This window comes from Mustela putorius, unplaced genomic scaffold (assembly GCF_011764305.1).
Source record: "Mustela putorius furo isolate JIRA1106 unplaced genomic scaffold, ASM1176430v1.1 tig00000129_pilon_pilon_pilon, whole genome shotgun sequence".
Taxonomy (NCBI): Eukaryota; Metazoa; Chordata; class Mammalia; order Carnivora; family Mustelidae; genus Mustela; species Mustela putorius.
This window is the reverse complement of record NW_025421290.1, coordinates 49695506-49709468: the sequence shown is the minus strand read 5'-3', so window position 1 is coordinate 49709468 and position 13963 is coordinate 49695506. Positions and strand designations below refer to the sequence as shown.

At 60.5% G+C, this 13963-nt stretch overlaps 2 protein-coding genes across 3 annotated transcripts; one reads left to right on the top strand and one right to left on the bottom strand.

The window, feature by feature from the left end:
- Positions 1–7550: 7550 nt before the first annotated feature.
- On the bottom strand, positions 7551–9940 carry DIO3 (iodothyronine deiodinase 3). The gene has a single exon (XM_004828345.3). It carries the CDS (start codon positions 9485–9487, stop codon positions 8573–8575), a length of 915 nt encoding a protein of 304 aa, XP_004828402.2. The 5' UTR covers positions 9488–9940; the 3' UTR covers positions 7551–8572.
- Positions 9941–11534: 1594 nt separating this feature from the next.
- Positions 11535–13613, top strand: LOC101681611. Of its 2 annotated transcripts, XM_004754697.3 has the most exons (4): positions 11535–12371; positions 12511–12692; positions 13033–13141; positions 13539–13613. In XM_004754697.3, the coding sequence occupies exons 1-4, from the start codon at positions 12030–12032 to the stop codon at positions 13605–13607; spliced, it is 702 nt and encodes a 233-aa protein (XP_004754754.1). In that variant the 5' UTR covers positions 11535–12029; the 3' UTR covers positions 13608–13613. The 2 variants fall into 2 exon arrangements, with proteins under 2 accessions (XP_004754754.1, XP_004754753.1); XM_004754696.3 differs by having other exon boundaries at positions 13033–13613.
- The last annotated feature ends 350 nt before the right edge of the window (positions 13614–13963 follow it).

The window sequence follows — 13963 nt, the reverse complement described above, 5'->3', positions numbered from 1 at the left end:
CTGACCAGCTCAGTCACGATGTTTGGATGGGACCAGTTCTCCCCGGTGCTTCGTACAGGCCTGGGGGGTACCTGCGGCCCAGTGAGGGTCTGGAGTGTGAAGGTGTATGCGTCTCATACGTGCTTACACACTCTCTCACACACTAACACACACCTGCACTGTATCTCTGGCTGAGCGCTGCGCTGGGCCATTGCCTGGCCTTTACATGTGGACCCTCCTCCCTGGCACCTTCTTCTAGTCATCGCTCTGTCCCCTGATTCTGCCTCTGGCCACAGGCTGCCTGAGTCAGCCGAGTCTTTGGGCACCGAGATGGGGAGCATCCACCTGCCATCTTCACAGCCCCCAGCCCAGGTACGCGGATGGCCAGCAAGGGGTTGGGCATCCTAGAAGCAGCCAAGTGCAGTGGGGAGAGCCAAAGGCATGGCTTTGGAGGCAGAAGGCATGTATCCTGGGGACATTGGCTAACACCATGGAGCTTCAGTCTCCTCCCAGGAGAACAGGGAGCAACATAGCGTGGCCCCTCTGACCACGGAAGGAGCTGCCCCCACTCCCCAGACTCGCGTATGAGCGAGCAGGGTACGTGCAAGTGTGGCCTGCTGGTTGGGGAGGCTTCCTAGGTGAGCGTCCTGGGCCAGTGTCCAGCGCCCCTCCCTTGCAGGACCCTGCTCTTGATTGAATGCTCTGCTGTCACTGTCTTGAAATTCTGAATAATTTTTGTCTTTGCATTGTGTTTTGTTAAGTGCTGCTGGATGGGACCCTGGAGGATGTGCTTGAGCGGAGCGGGGAGGGGGGCGTGTACGTCCCTGTTCTCTGCTGTTCCTCATTTGTGATGCCCCAGGAGCAGGGAGGTCAGTGACCCCACAGCACGTGCCAGTTCCGTGAGACTCAGAGCAAGTCAAGGTGCATGTGTGCTGGAAGGTGGGAGCCACAGGCCCCCAGAGCGATGGCACCATGGAAAGCGAAAGATTGGGCTCCCCGTGGCTCCTTTTCTTGCCCTGTCTTCTTTTTTATCAGCCAACTGATGGCCAAGAATGTGGCAAAGTGTGCCCGCACCAAGAAGGGAGCTAAAAACAGGTGGGTCAACTCCATGTAGCATCTGCCCCTTTCTGGAGAGGATGAGATGTATGTGCAGGAACACGCGTGAAAGGCAAAGTTGTAATGTCAGTGGTTCCATGTGTGACTTCAAGGCTCTTTCACCTGCATCTGGAGCTGGAGAAGGGAAGGGTAACCTCTGGCTGCCTATCTGTGGGGGCTAACTTTCTGCGTCAGCTTGACTAGGCCATGGGGTGCCCAGATATTTGGTCAAACATTATTCTGGGTGTGTCTGTGAGGATGTTTCGAGATGAGATGAGATAAACATTTGCAATAGACTGTATGAAGTTGACCATCCTGCCTGATGTGGGTGGGCCTCATCTGATCAGTTGAGGGCCTGGATGGAACAAAAGGCGCTGCCACCTCTCTCTGACTGCCTTGGGGCTGGGCCGTTGGTCTTCTGCTTTCAGACTCAGACCCGGACTGGAGCCTCCACTGCTGGCACTCCCGGGTCTCAGGCCTTTGCACTTGGACTAAAACTTACATTAATTGTTCTCTTGGGTCTCTGACTTACCAACTGCAAATCCTAGGCTTCTCAGCCTCCATCATCGTTTAAGGAATGAACCCATTCCTTAAAGTAAATCTCTATCCTGTTGGCTCTCTTTCTCTAGAGGACCCAGACTAATACATAATTGAAGATGTTAATTTTTCTTTATTTATAATGCCATTAAATAGGAATGAAACAAGTTGAGGTACCATGAAAGAAATGAAGAAGCTGCATATTTTATGCCTTTAATGGTGTTTTCCCCTATTCTTGAACAAGGGGCCCTGTGTTTTTATTTTGCTTTAGGCCCTACAAATCATCAGCTGGCAGGTCTGGTGGTCATTCATCCTTGGCTCTGGGTCACCAGATGCATTCTCAGGAAAGTTGAGGGGAAGAGGGAGAGAGTCCCAGAGGTTTTGGGTTTATCTATCCCAGGCTTTGAGGCCCTTTGACCGCCGAGGTTCCCACTAACAGAGCCTCAGAGAGATTGCACTATTGTCCAAGCTCAGGATGATCAAATTTAAAACAAAGAAACAACCCAAAATGTCCAATTTAATTTGAATTTCAATTAAACAATGAATTAAAAAAAAACTTTTAAAAGTATAAGTATATCCCATGTAATATTTGGGGCATACTTATACTAAAAATGTTGTTGCTTACCCAAAATTCAAATATAATCGGGTATCTTGTTTTTTTTTTTTTTTTCAGCAACCTTACTCCTCTTTTTCCCCTCCCAAGTGTCTCTCGTGCCAGCCCTGCCCCCCAACACTCCCACCACCCACCCCGGAACCTGGCCCTGAGCTCACTACCTCTAGCCAGGTCCTCTATCTGCTCTGGCCTCCCCACCTCCAGGTTTCTACTTGCCACAGCCACTGTTTTTGCTGTTTTTAGTTTTATTTTTTCTGTCATAAGAGCAATACACATTCACTACAGAAAAATCACAGGCTACAGACAAGCAACAAGAAGAAAGTAAGAAAACACTCATAATCCCACCCACACAGAGACAGCTACTGTGAATTCCTCGGGGTAGATTTTTCTAGAGCTGCCTGTGTGTGTGTGTCTTTGCAGATATTTAAAAAAGAGCACACACACTCACTGCCCAATTCAGACCCACTGTCCTGTAAGCTGCATTTTCATGTAACTACAGGAGGAGGGAAGGGTCTGGGTCGGGAGATCTCTAGCGCCCTGATGCTTTTTGGCCACTCGGGGGATGCAGGACAGCCTGGTGTCAACCCCCCAGCGCTGGAGTAAGAGGGGCCTGTGGTCAATGCCATTTTCTCGTCCGTGGCCTGTGTCGGTTTGCTAAGGTTACTGTGACAAATTATTGCGCGCGCTGAAACAACAGAATATTTCTCACACGTCTGGAGGCTGCAGATCTGAGACGCAGGTGTCCGTGGGGCGAGTTTCTCCTGAGGCCTCTCTCTTTGGCATGTAGACAGCCGCCTTCTCCCTGTGTCCTCACATGGCCGTCCCTCTGTGCGTCTGGGTCCCCATCTCCTCTTCTTTTAAGGACACCAGTCATACTGGATCAAGGCCCGCCCCAACGACCTCATCCTAACTCAAGCTCTTTAAAGATCGGATCTCCAAATAAGGTCACATTCGGAGGTACTAGGGACTTCGACATTCAGATTTTGGGGAGGAACCCAATTCAGCCCGAAACATCTTGGCCCCGCCGTCTCTGACCAGGCCAAGCCTCAGTTTGTGTATCAGTGAAATGAGGCTAATCATTGTACTTATTTAAGAGGGTTGCTAGGGTGACCGACTTGAACAATCGTGATACAGCCCTTTGCCCAGGGCCTGGCCCCTCAAGCAAGAATTCAGATATCACTTCTCACGATCCCACGTGTGGGTCGCCTCGTGGTTTGGGACATCACTTCTCTGCAGAGGGGTGTCTGCACGGCATGAGGCAGAGGCCATGGTCACCTGGTACCTCCCTCCCTCTGTGCCCAATAGTCTGACCACCTTCTGCAGGTAGATGCCTAGAGAACAGTTACTGGGTCAAGGACAGATGGCAGCCTGACTCCCGCAGGTGCCCCTGGACCCTCTATCAGTGGTGGATGGACGGCAGGCCCCCCCCCATGCCCAACCCCATGGGTCTGCTGCTCCTTCCCCTCTCCCTCTGACTTCCCTGCTTTCTTGTCTGAGGTTCCCATTCCTAAGGCTCAGCAGAGACCTCAAGCTGTGGCCTAGGCTCCCATGGTGGCCCCAACCCTCCTCACTGGCCCTCCTCCTCCACCACGACCCCCTCTGCGTTAAAGCCACATGGTCGGCTCCTGCTCTCTGAACACAGCTTCGCTTCTCGGCCTCCATGCACTTTGCAGCAAGGATGTCTTTCCCTCTGTCTTTGGAGATGAGACACTTGTGGCTTCAAGGGGCAAGTGAGACCCTCTTTATGAACTCTTCTAATGCCCCTCCTCCCTGACCCTGAACCCCGTTGCTGAGCTGACTGTGGACCCAAGAATGGGGGTGCGTGGGCGGCTCAGTCAGTTAAAGCATCTGACTCTTGCTTTCACCTCAGGGTATGATCTCAGGGTTGTGAGATCGAGCCCCCTTCTCCCACAGGGCTCCATGCTCAGTGCACAGTCCGCTTACGAGTCTCTGTCCCTCTCCCTCTGCCCTCCCCCTACCATGATCTCTCTTACTCTTAAATAAATAAATCTTAAAAAAACCCCTAAAACCCAGTGAGAACAATGTCTGTTTCAGCCTCTCATCCCCATCGATCCAGACTTCCTTGAGGGCAGAGTGTCTCCCCAGGCGGGGGCAGGGGCACAGGCCTCCCACGGGTCTGGCCCAAGTTACCCTGCAGGCATGGAGCTGCTTGGACCTGATGTATGGATGGGTAAAGGGTGCCGGATAGGGACTGGCAGGAGAAAGGTGTGTGGGGGTGGCGGGGGCGGCCATCAACCACTGTGCATCGTGATCCTGATTATGGAACCTATATCTGGGAATGTACTCATATACCATTGTCAGTAAGCGAAGGAGATTCTGGAAGGAAACACCCAACAGTTCACAGGGGCTATCCCTGTTGAATGGGAACTTTGAAGCATTGGCTTTCAACATTTCCCAACATTTCTGATCCCTCCTTCAGGGAGAAATACATTTCACATCAGCCATCTTGTACACACACACACACACACACACACACTCCTGAAACAGAAGTTTCAGGAAAGCATATCAGCCTAGGTGAAAGGTATGCTGGTGGTTACATTGTATTCCCTTATCTCATTCTTACAAAATGCTTTCCTTGATTTGCTAAGTTGATTTCATGACCCACTGCTGGGTCCTGAGATCAGTTTGGAAAATCTGTTTCAGTTTGAAAAATCCTGCTCTAAGTGAAGCTTATTCTTTCTCATCCCCCTTCTTCTGTATTTAAAATTTACTACTGAGAATGGACTTATGTATTAGCTTCATATTTTTCACTTAAAAATAAAGAAGAGACAGCATGGGGAAGACACAAAATAATAAAATCAAGTAGAATTTCTGGAAGGCAGTTATGCAAGATCTGGCAAACAGATCTCAGATTGAATCTGACATCTTCCAAGGTGTGCATGTGTTTTGACCAGGCGATTTCCCCTGTAAAGAACGTTCCAGTGGGGTAAAGCAGCAGGGGGCTGCATGCACCGGATGCTCTCTGCGATTCTGTTTATAATAATGAAACCTGCCTCACACCCCAAGCCCCCTGGAGCCATCCCTGGCTGTCCCTTCGCTGGTGGGGCAGTGGTTTCATTCCTGACTTATTTATTGACAGGGAAAGAGGGTACCAGGAGTCAAAAATTAATGTCAGGCTACAATAATCCTGCTCTTGTTATTAAAATATATATTTACAAATATGGGGGGGGGATAGGGAGAGGCATGTTTGAAAGTGTTCACACCCTGAGGTTACCTTGGGTTGGTTTTATTTTCTCCTGACTCTTCTGAGTTTTCCTCGATGAGCACGCACTATTTTTGTAAGAAGGAGAGCTTTTAAAGGAAGAGAGAGAAGAAAAGAAAGGAAAGGAAGACACGAGGGAAAAGGAAGAGAGAAAAGGGGAAGATGAAGGGGACGAAGCGAGAGTGGGAGGGAGAAGAGAAAGAAGGAACGTGTGTGTGCCTGGGGGGTGTGTGTGCCGGAACCCCCTGGAGCCGGGAGCCAGCCGGCCGCGTGGGCAGTGACAGGAGCTCCGGCAGGTCCGAGCGTCCAGTGCTCCGAGTTTCGGCCCAGGAAGCCAGACCCGGCCGGGTGCGCGGGCGGGGTGCAGGCTCCGCCGGGAAGGGAGGTCGCACAGCGCGTCCAGCAAGACCCCCATAAGGCGGGACCGGACAAGGAGGGGCCGCAGCAGGCTGTGGGGCCCGGCGGCGGCTGCGGGTGCTCCCGGGCCGGCCTCCGCTGCCTCCAGGCCACCAAGTCCCCACCCCCTGCAGCGCCTGCCGAGCTCAGCGCAGGCCCTCCCGGGCGCCCAGCCTCGTCCCTGCGGCTGGTTCGGGATTCTTCCTGGGGGTTTTGGGGTGAGAAGCGGCGCGCGGTGGGGGAGGGGGAGGGGAAGAGATGCAGAAATACCATCTGTGCCAATTTTTTCTTAAAAGTTTTTTTTTAAATTTAAATACTTTTAAAGCAAAAAAAAAAAAAAAAAAATCCCAGCTCAGGGTGTCAGTTCCAAAAACTTTTCACAGAGGAACAGCGTGGGGGCTGGGCGCGGAGTTGGAGGCGGCGTGGGTGGAGCAGGGGCCTCTCTTCACCCCCCTGCTGCATCCCCCTCACCCCTGCAGAACCCCCTCTCACACGCGCGATGCTCAAACCCAGGCGGTCACTAGCACTCTCTCCTTCCATCCCGAGACCCGGACGGTCCTGGGTTCCCGGGCTGGAGAAGTTGGGCTGCCCCGCTTACCCCACTGGCGACCTGCAGACTCCCGCCTCAGCCCTTGCTTCTGCACCCCCGCCCCCCACTGTTCCGCTCCAGGTGTCGCTAGCAGAGGGGGTGGGGGCCGCGCTCATCCCTTGCTGGCAGCGTCGCCCTCCCCCAGGGAGCAGCGGGGGACCCAGGGAGGGCCGGGATTGCGCGGGAGCGCCCGGACCGACTGCGGACGCAGAGCGGTGCCAAACGCCACGGCCCCCTGCCCCCGTCCCGGCCACAGGCGTCCCCCTCTTCCCGGGCTCGGTCCTCTCTTCCATCTCGCTCCCCTTCTCCACTTCCCAGTACCGAGCGCATCGCGGGTGGTGGTGTCGAGGTCTGGCTCGAACTTGGGGAAGCGAAGGAGGCGCAGGAGGAGGGGTGTCCCGGGCAGGGGGCTCACCCCGCTCCGCCCCCGCCCCGCCGGAGGTGTTGCTGCTGGAGTGGTGGCGCTGCCCGCCCGCCCTTCCCCGTCTCCCCTCCCTCCGCCACCATGCGCTTCGCTAGTCGCACCTCCGGCGGACCCCCGCAGCCAGGCGGGGATTGCAGGGGAGGGAGAGACGATTCTGCAGGTGCGGGAACCCGGCGAGGGAGGAGCCAGGTGCGGGAAGGGGGCCAAGGAGGAGCCAGGTGTGCGGAGGCGCCCGCGGTGGTCCGGAGCGCAGTCCCGGAGTGTCCGTAGCCCCTCCCATCCTCCACGCCGCCCCTCCCCCACCCCATGGGACCGTCGGAGAAGTTAGACGCGCGGCTGCAGGGGCAGCTGTGGTTGCGCGTGAGCGCAAGCGCGCGCGGCGGCAAGTAAGGACCCCCTGGCCCCCTGGCCTCTCCCGCCTCCTTCCAGGACCCCGCCCGGCTCGGTGTGTCGGTTTCTCCGCCGACCCCCATACTCCACCGGGGGTGTGCGCGTGCGTGTGTACACTCCTGGGCACCCGCACCGTCCCCTTTACATATTCCTCGCCCTCCCGCGCCCCTGCCAGCGCCGGCTCCTTCCAGCCACCCTTCCCCCCAGGGTCACTATGGGGACGCGAGGGAGAGATTTGTGTTTAATTCCTGCCGCTATTCAGAGGAAAGAAAAAAAAAATAAAGGGACCAAAGGCAATGCGAAAGCAGTTTACTTCAAGCTTTTATTATTGTAGCGTAAAAGAAGTTTATATACAGAGAGTATTTCCAGCAAAACACTCAAAAATGGCCTTCGAATCAGGAGCCTCCCACTTCCTGGCCCCACAGCCGGCAGCTCTGCCCAGGAGACCCCTCACTCGGGGTCTCCATGCGCTCCCCTTCTCTCTTTTCTCGCGGACTCCTCCACCCACACCCCGTTTCCCAGGAGTCCCAGCCTCTTCCTTCTCCCTGGGGCGCTGCAAACCTTGCCAGTGCCTCTCAAGCCGGCTTCCTCTGGTCCCGAACGGTACCCCCAGCCCCCCTCCTGGACCCCCTGTGTGGCGCTTTCCTCCCGGAAGCCCAGAGTACTTTCCCTCCCTCGTTTCAGGCGCTCCTGCGAGCCCTCTGCAATTCAGAACCGGCTCGTGGTCAAGACCAGTTAGAGACAGCTCGTCATCAGCAGTGGGGCTCCTGAGCACCCCAAATAAGGGGGGGAACCCTGGCCACCCTTCCCCAGCCCAAGCCCCCACTTCCAACTCAGCGACAAGAAATAGACACAAACGCAGCAGAGCGCCCCCTCCCTGCCAACGACAGGTGTGGGTGCCAGGCGCCTGGGGCGAGCGGCGGGCTCTGCTGGCAGGCCAGAGACTCCGCGAGGGCTGCTGCACCTGGCTGAAGGCACAGTGGCTCTTCTCTCTGGGGAGGGGGTGTGAGAGGCAGGGGCCTCCGCGGGGACGAGTGGGGGAGGGGAGAACCCAGGCAAAGGTGGCATCCACACTCAGAAGGGGGATTTCGAGCCAGCCAGGCAAGTGCAGGTGAGGGACAGTCACAGCCTCAGAGTCCGGGGAGGCGAGGGAGAATTTTCAGGTGCCTTGGCTGGGGGCGCAGACCCAGCCGGCGATCCCTGGCTCAGCACATCTGTGTCATGGGGCCCTCTGCACACCCGACTTGTTTGGGGGGGCATTTGCACGTGGGCTTCGAAGGCTCGAAGGCATGGCCTGCCAAGTTCAGCCAACTGGCCCATGGTTGTTTACACTCGGCGGGGCTGAGCGCCGTGCAGCTGCTCCTCATAGTGCTCCAGCCAGGTGCGCAGCTCAGACACCTGGTAGCCGTCCGGGCCGCGGCCACCCTGGTACATAATGGTGCCATTCTGGATTACGTAGAGGCGCTCGAAGTAGGCCCCATAGGCCGAGCTGCTGGAGTTGGCCATGGTGTCCAGGACAAGGGAGCAGCTGGGCGCCCCTTGCTGCAGTACTTGGGCGGCACTGACCCGGTCCTCCAGGCTCCGGTGCTGCGGGATACTGTAGGGGGAGTCCGTGGTGACCCAGCCATCCGAGGGGTGGGCCTCCTCGATGTAGATGATGAGGAAGTCGACGTCGCGCTGGTATTTGGTGACCAGGCGGTGGAAGGCGCTCATGCGCGCCATGAACGGTGGTCAGGTGCAGCTGCCGAAATTGAGAACCAGCGGGCGGTTCCCTCTCGCGTAGTCCAGGATGTGCTGGTTCTGGAAGCCGTGGGGCAGGACCACCTCGGAGTTGGGCGCTGGACCACCCTCATACGCCTGCTTGAAGAAATCCAACTTCTGGCCGTGCCAAACGGCCTTCAGCGATGCCAGGGTGCACAGGCGGTTGTCATCGGACACGCAGACAGGCGGGTCGTCGGGGGGCACCTCCTCGCCGTCACTGTCGAGCTCCACGGCAGGTTCGGGCTGACCCCGGCGGCGGCGGCCCAGGAAATGCTTGCGGATGCACAGGAAGTCCAGAAGCCAGAGCATGAAGGCCGTGCCAAGGAAGCGCGGGAAGAGCACGAGGCACGAGGCCGTCTGGGCGCAGAGCCTCAAGGAGTGAAGCAGCAGGGAGCGGAGCATGGTGGCTGCCGCCCCCGAAGCCCCCTGGGACCCGCTACCTTCACCCACCACCAACCTCGGGGTGGCCTGGCGCGGCATCTGGGCTTTGGCTGTACGGGGAGCTCGATTTATAGCCGAGGCTTCAATTGGCGGGAGACTCCACCTCCGGCCCGGGCCCGCCCCCTTGCAACTTGAGCCCGGAGGGATCACCCAGCGGCGTGGCCAATGCCTTAGAAATCTAGGGCCGAGGGCGGGCGCAGGCGGCCGGGAGGAGGAGGGGGGCGCGGAGCGGCCCCGCCAGGGGCCGGCGGGGGCGGGGCTGGGCCCCCGAAGCACGCTCTCGGGGGCGGCGGACCCCGGTCGCTGCTGCCACCCGGGACGGGGAGCTGGACCAGGGACCCAGGCGTCCGCCGGGGAGATCCTCCGGCTCCGGCTGGCGCGAGCGCTGCGCGCGGCCTCGGTCCTGGAGGCCCGCCTCCGGCCCGCGCCCCTCTCGCCGCGCACCTGAGCGGAGCTCCCCGGCGGCCGCCGCGCCGCGCCGGAGCTCCGGTTCGCTTCCCGCGCGCCGCCGCCAACGCCGCCCCCGCCGCTGCTGCTCGTGCGGGGCCGCTGCCCAGGTGCCGCGGGAGCCCGGGTCCGCGGCCGCCGCTCTGCCGGCCCCGGCTCCCGCCCCGCCGGGGACGCGGACCCGCGAGGAGGCAACTTTGGGCCCCCGCCGCCTTCCCCGTTCGCCCGCGGGCGCCGCTCGCCTCCCGGAGCCCGCCCGCCCGCTCGCCTCCCGCGCGCGCTCACACTCGCGCCTCGCACACGGCCGCCCCCCGCACCGCCCCGCCACGCACACCGCGTTCGGCGCCCCCCGCCGCTGCCCGGGGCCGCCGCGCGCCGTCCCGGCCGCGCCCGCCCCGTCCCATCTCGTCCCGGCTCGGCGCCGCTCTTCTCGGGTCAGCGGCCTCCGGGGCGCCGCGGGGAGGTGCGGAGGGCAGGGCCCGAGGGCCGCTTAGCGCCCGGCGCCGGAGACGCGGAGGGCTGGGGAAAGCGGCGCCGGGCCTGCGCCCCAGCCGGTCCGGGAGCGCTTCGGGCGCGGGGCGCCACGGGCGCGGGGCGCGGGGCAGCGGGCGTGGGGCGGCGGCGGCCCCGGCGGCTCTCCCACTAGGGGTAGCTGTTGCCTGAACGCCGAAGCGCTCCCCTCTCGTCGCTCTCCTCGCCCGGCGCAGCCCCGGCCGCCGGGCGCACCCGTCCCGTGCGTCCCCGGACGTTGCTCTCTGCCCCGGGAACGTCGAGACTGGAGCGCCCGAGCTGAGCCACCTTCGCCGACCCCGAGCGCGGCAGCTCGACTCACCGCGGAGGCGCCCGGACGCGTAAAGTGCGTACTTTCAACCGAGAATGTGTGTTGAGGCTTTTAGGGGTGCGGGGCAACTCCCCAACTCCGTGGGGCCCTCGTCCGCCCGGCCGCCGAGTCAGCGACCTTCTGATTCCTCGCTGCGTCCGGCGCCGGGCGGGCGACTCGTGCGCAGGGGCGGCGGGGCGGGGAAGTGCCCTGACCTGGGGTCCCCGAAGCTGGGAGCAAGCCCCGCTTCGCCTTGGTCCGCCTTGCCCTCCCGGGCGAGGCCCGGGCCCGGTCGCAAGCGATTTGTACCCGGTCTGGGGAATGAAGCCTCCCGGTACGCCCTCGCAGTCGCCGGGACTTCTCTGGGGCGGCGGTGGCCGAGTCCCGGGGCCACCGCTGCCTGCGTCCCGTGCGCTGCGCGCCTCGGGGACCAGCGCCTAACTTCTTCCCGGGACAGAGACAGCTCTCGCGCCGGTGGCCGAGGTGGGAGCTCGCTCGCTGGGCTGGATAGGGCGAGGGCGAATCGCTCCCGGCGGCAGCGGCGACGGTGGCGAGGGAACGAGGCTGGAGAAGTCAACTGCCGGGCAAGGAGCCCCCGCCCGGGGGCCAGCGGGACCCCTCGGGCGCGGGGGTAGACGCCCCGCCTTGGGCGGAGGTCCTCCTCTCCAGTTGTCGAGACCCTAGTGGGCGCCTTTGCCGCGTAAGTTTCCCGCTGGACCAGTGGCTCCAGCAGGTCAAGACCCAGAGAGGAAGGTGGGGGGCACTTGAATGTAGCCCCCCCTTCTCTTTCTCCCAGCCTGGCGATTTCTCTGCTGTCGGCTCAGGGATTTGGGGCTGCACAGTCCAGGATCTCCCCGCCTGGAGGAAAGCCAGCCTAGTCCCAGCTTTTCTCAGCCTCCTGGCACTACCCCTCACCCCCCTGGGTAGGGGTCCTTCAGGAAGGGTTAGGAATTCTCCCTGAGCCAAACCTGACTGGAAGGGGGGGGGTCCAACTTGTCTGCTCCCCCTTCTCCAGGGCACCTCTGAGTTGGCAAATTGTTTCCTTTCTTTGCCTTGCTCCCCTCTGGGGGGTATGTGGGGAGAGAAGCCTCCTGCTTGACAAGTGTCTGAGAGGGGGGTTGGTGGTCTGGGGTGCCCCTCCTGGGCAGGGGTAAGGGGAATGCCAACTTTGGTTGGCAAAACTTTCAAGCCCCTATTCCTTGGCTTCTTTGGTGGGGGTGCCAGTCTAGGACCTGTGCCCTGCTCCCACCCAGGCAGAAGCTGGGACAGGGCCATGGGGCAGCCCTCCCCCATCCCATATTTGAGTTTCAGAAAATGAAAAAGCCACTTGGGGCTGGGAGAGCCCTTTGTGCTGCCTGGGATCTGGTGGGGATGCTGCTGCTTGCTGGAGCTGGTGGGCGTGTGGAAGGAGTGGGCTGGGGCACGTGGGGGACGGGTCCTCCTTGTCTGCTCTGCCAGCCGGCCCTCCCAGCCACCCTGACCCCACACTGCCTCCAGCCCCAGGGAGGCTCGGGAGAGCAGCACTTGTCCCTAGGCTGTCGCTGCTCCGGGGCTCTGTTTGTTTCTTGGGCTGACACGCTGTACTCCGTATCTCAGGGTTCCAGGACATTGGACAAGGTGATCAGGCCCGTCTGGCTCCCACTGCCTCCTGTGCAGGTGAGGACAGACTCAGGTTCATGCCTTTAGAAGCCAGGCCCAGGCGTGGCAACTTTTACTCCATTTCTCTCTTCTCCCTCTCCTAAATCCTCTCGCCTCCCCAAGAGCCCCCACTCTCTCTTCTTTCCCTTTCCCCAAGGTGGAACACCAGCTTGCCTTGGACCTGGCCCTTCTTACCAGCTGCTCCTCCTGTCCTGACCTGTCCTGGGGGTCAGCAGTGAGAGTCTGGGTCCAAGGCCTAGAGACCTGGCCCCGTGGGCCTGGCAGGCTGCACGCTGGGGTCACCAGAGTGGGCACTGGGGCTGTTCCCCCAGCCTCCGGGTATGGCTCTGCCTGTCCCCCCTTCCCGCCTGCCCTCTCACAGCTCCAGCAGGGGGCGGGCGGGGGAAGGAAAAGGAAGGACAAGTTGAACTGGGTCCATCTGGTGTCCAGGAGCAACTTGAAAGGGGGTGGGGGGAGGGGACAGGCGAAGAGGGCTTGGCTTAGCCAAGGGAGGGTTGGGTGGCCTTGTCGCTTCCCAGGCCATTCTCACAGGGCTGTCTCCCCGGGCAAGGGAGGGGCTGGGCAGTGTTTGCCTAGGCTCTGAGCCGTCCCCCACAGTGCCCTGTATGGGGCTTGGTGGGTGACTGGGCACAGCCTCCCTTTTTCTCCTGGTGAGCAGCTCCCAGGGACCAGGGAGAAGGCTGCTGAGACTTCCCACCGGAGCAGGCTGGGCAGCACGGCAGGAGGAGTGGGCCAGCCACGTACCGGCCAAAGTGGCGGAGAATCAGGTGTGTGGTGTCCGAGCCCTTGCCCACCCTCGTGGTGACTCAGCTGCCAGGGCCTCAGCCTTCCGTGGCTACTGGAATTCCCAGTAGCCTTCCACGAGCCTCGGGATCCACGAGCCTCGGGATCCACGAGCCTCGGGATCCACGAGCCTCGGGAAGTCCCACGTGCTCCCTCCGTGCTCCCTCCAGGTGGCTCTCCTTCCCCCTCCTCCTCCACCCCTTCCCCTCTGCCTATGCTCTGCTTGCCCCACCCCCAGAGGGAGCTGGGACCTCCCTTGTCCTCCCCGCCCTCCTGTGTCCTCACCCCTGGGCATTCCCGAAGCACTGAGCCTCAGGAGGGCTGGGCTGCACCTTGGGTCCCCGCCGGTCCCTGCTGCTACTTCCCCCCTGCCTCCCCCAGGTGGGCCCAGCTGGATCCTTCCCAGGGACCTGCTCCCAGCACCCAGAGAAGCCCAATAAACCTTCGTGAAATGAGTGCATGAGTGTGGCGTGGACTTACTGGAGACTTGTTTCCGGAGAATTCCAAGGCATTTCATTCTGCCCTTTTTCCTACTGGCGGCTGGGAACGAGGTAGGGCATGTAGGCAGTCGGGGCCCGGGGAGGCCTTGCTGGCCACGGGGCCAGCCCGTTTCCCTTCCAAGGCGAATAGGCCGTGCCATGGGCATTCTCCCCTCCTGGGCTCACACAGATCGTTCGCTTCCAGAATCACTTCTTTCCCAACTTCCTTCCACTGGGCTGGGCTGGACAGGGGGGTGGTGGCTGTGGGCTTGCTGGTCTGTCTGCTCTTAGAAGGGTCCTTAAGACAGCAGGTGTCCACACCCCTCC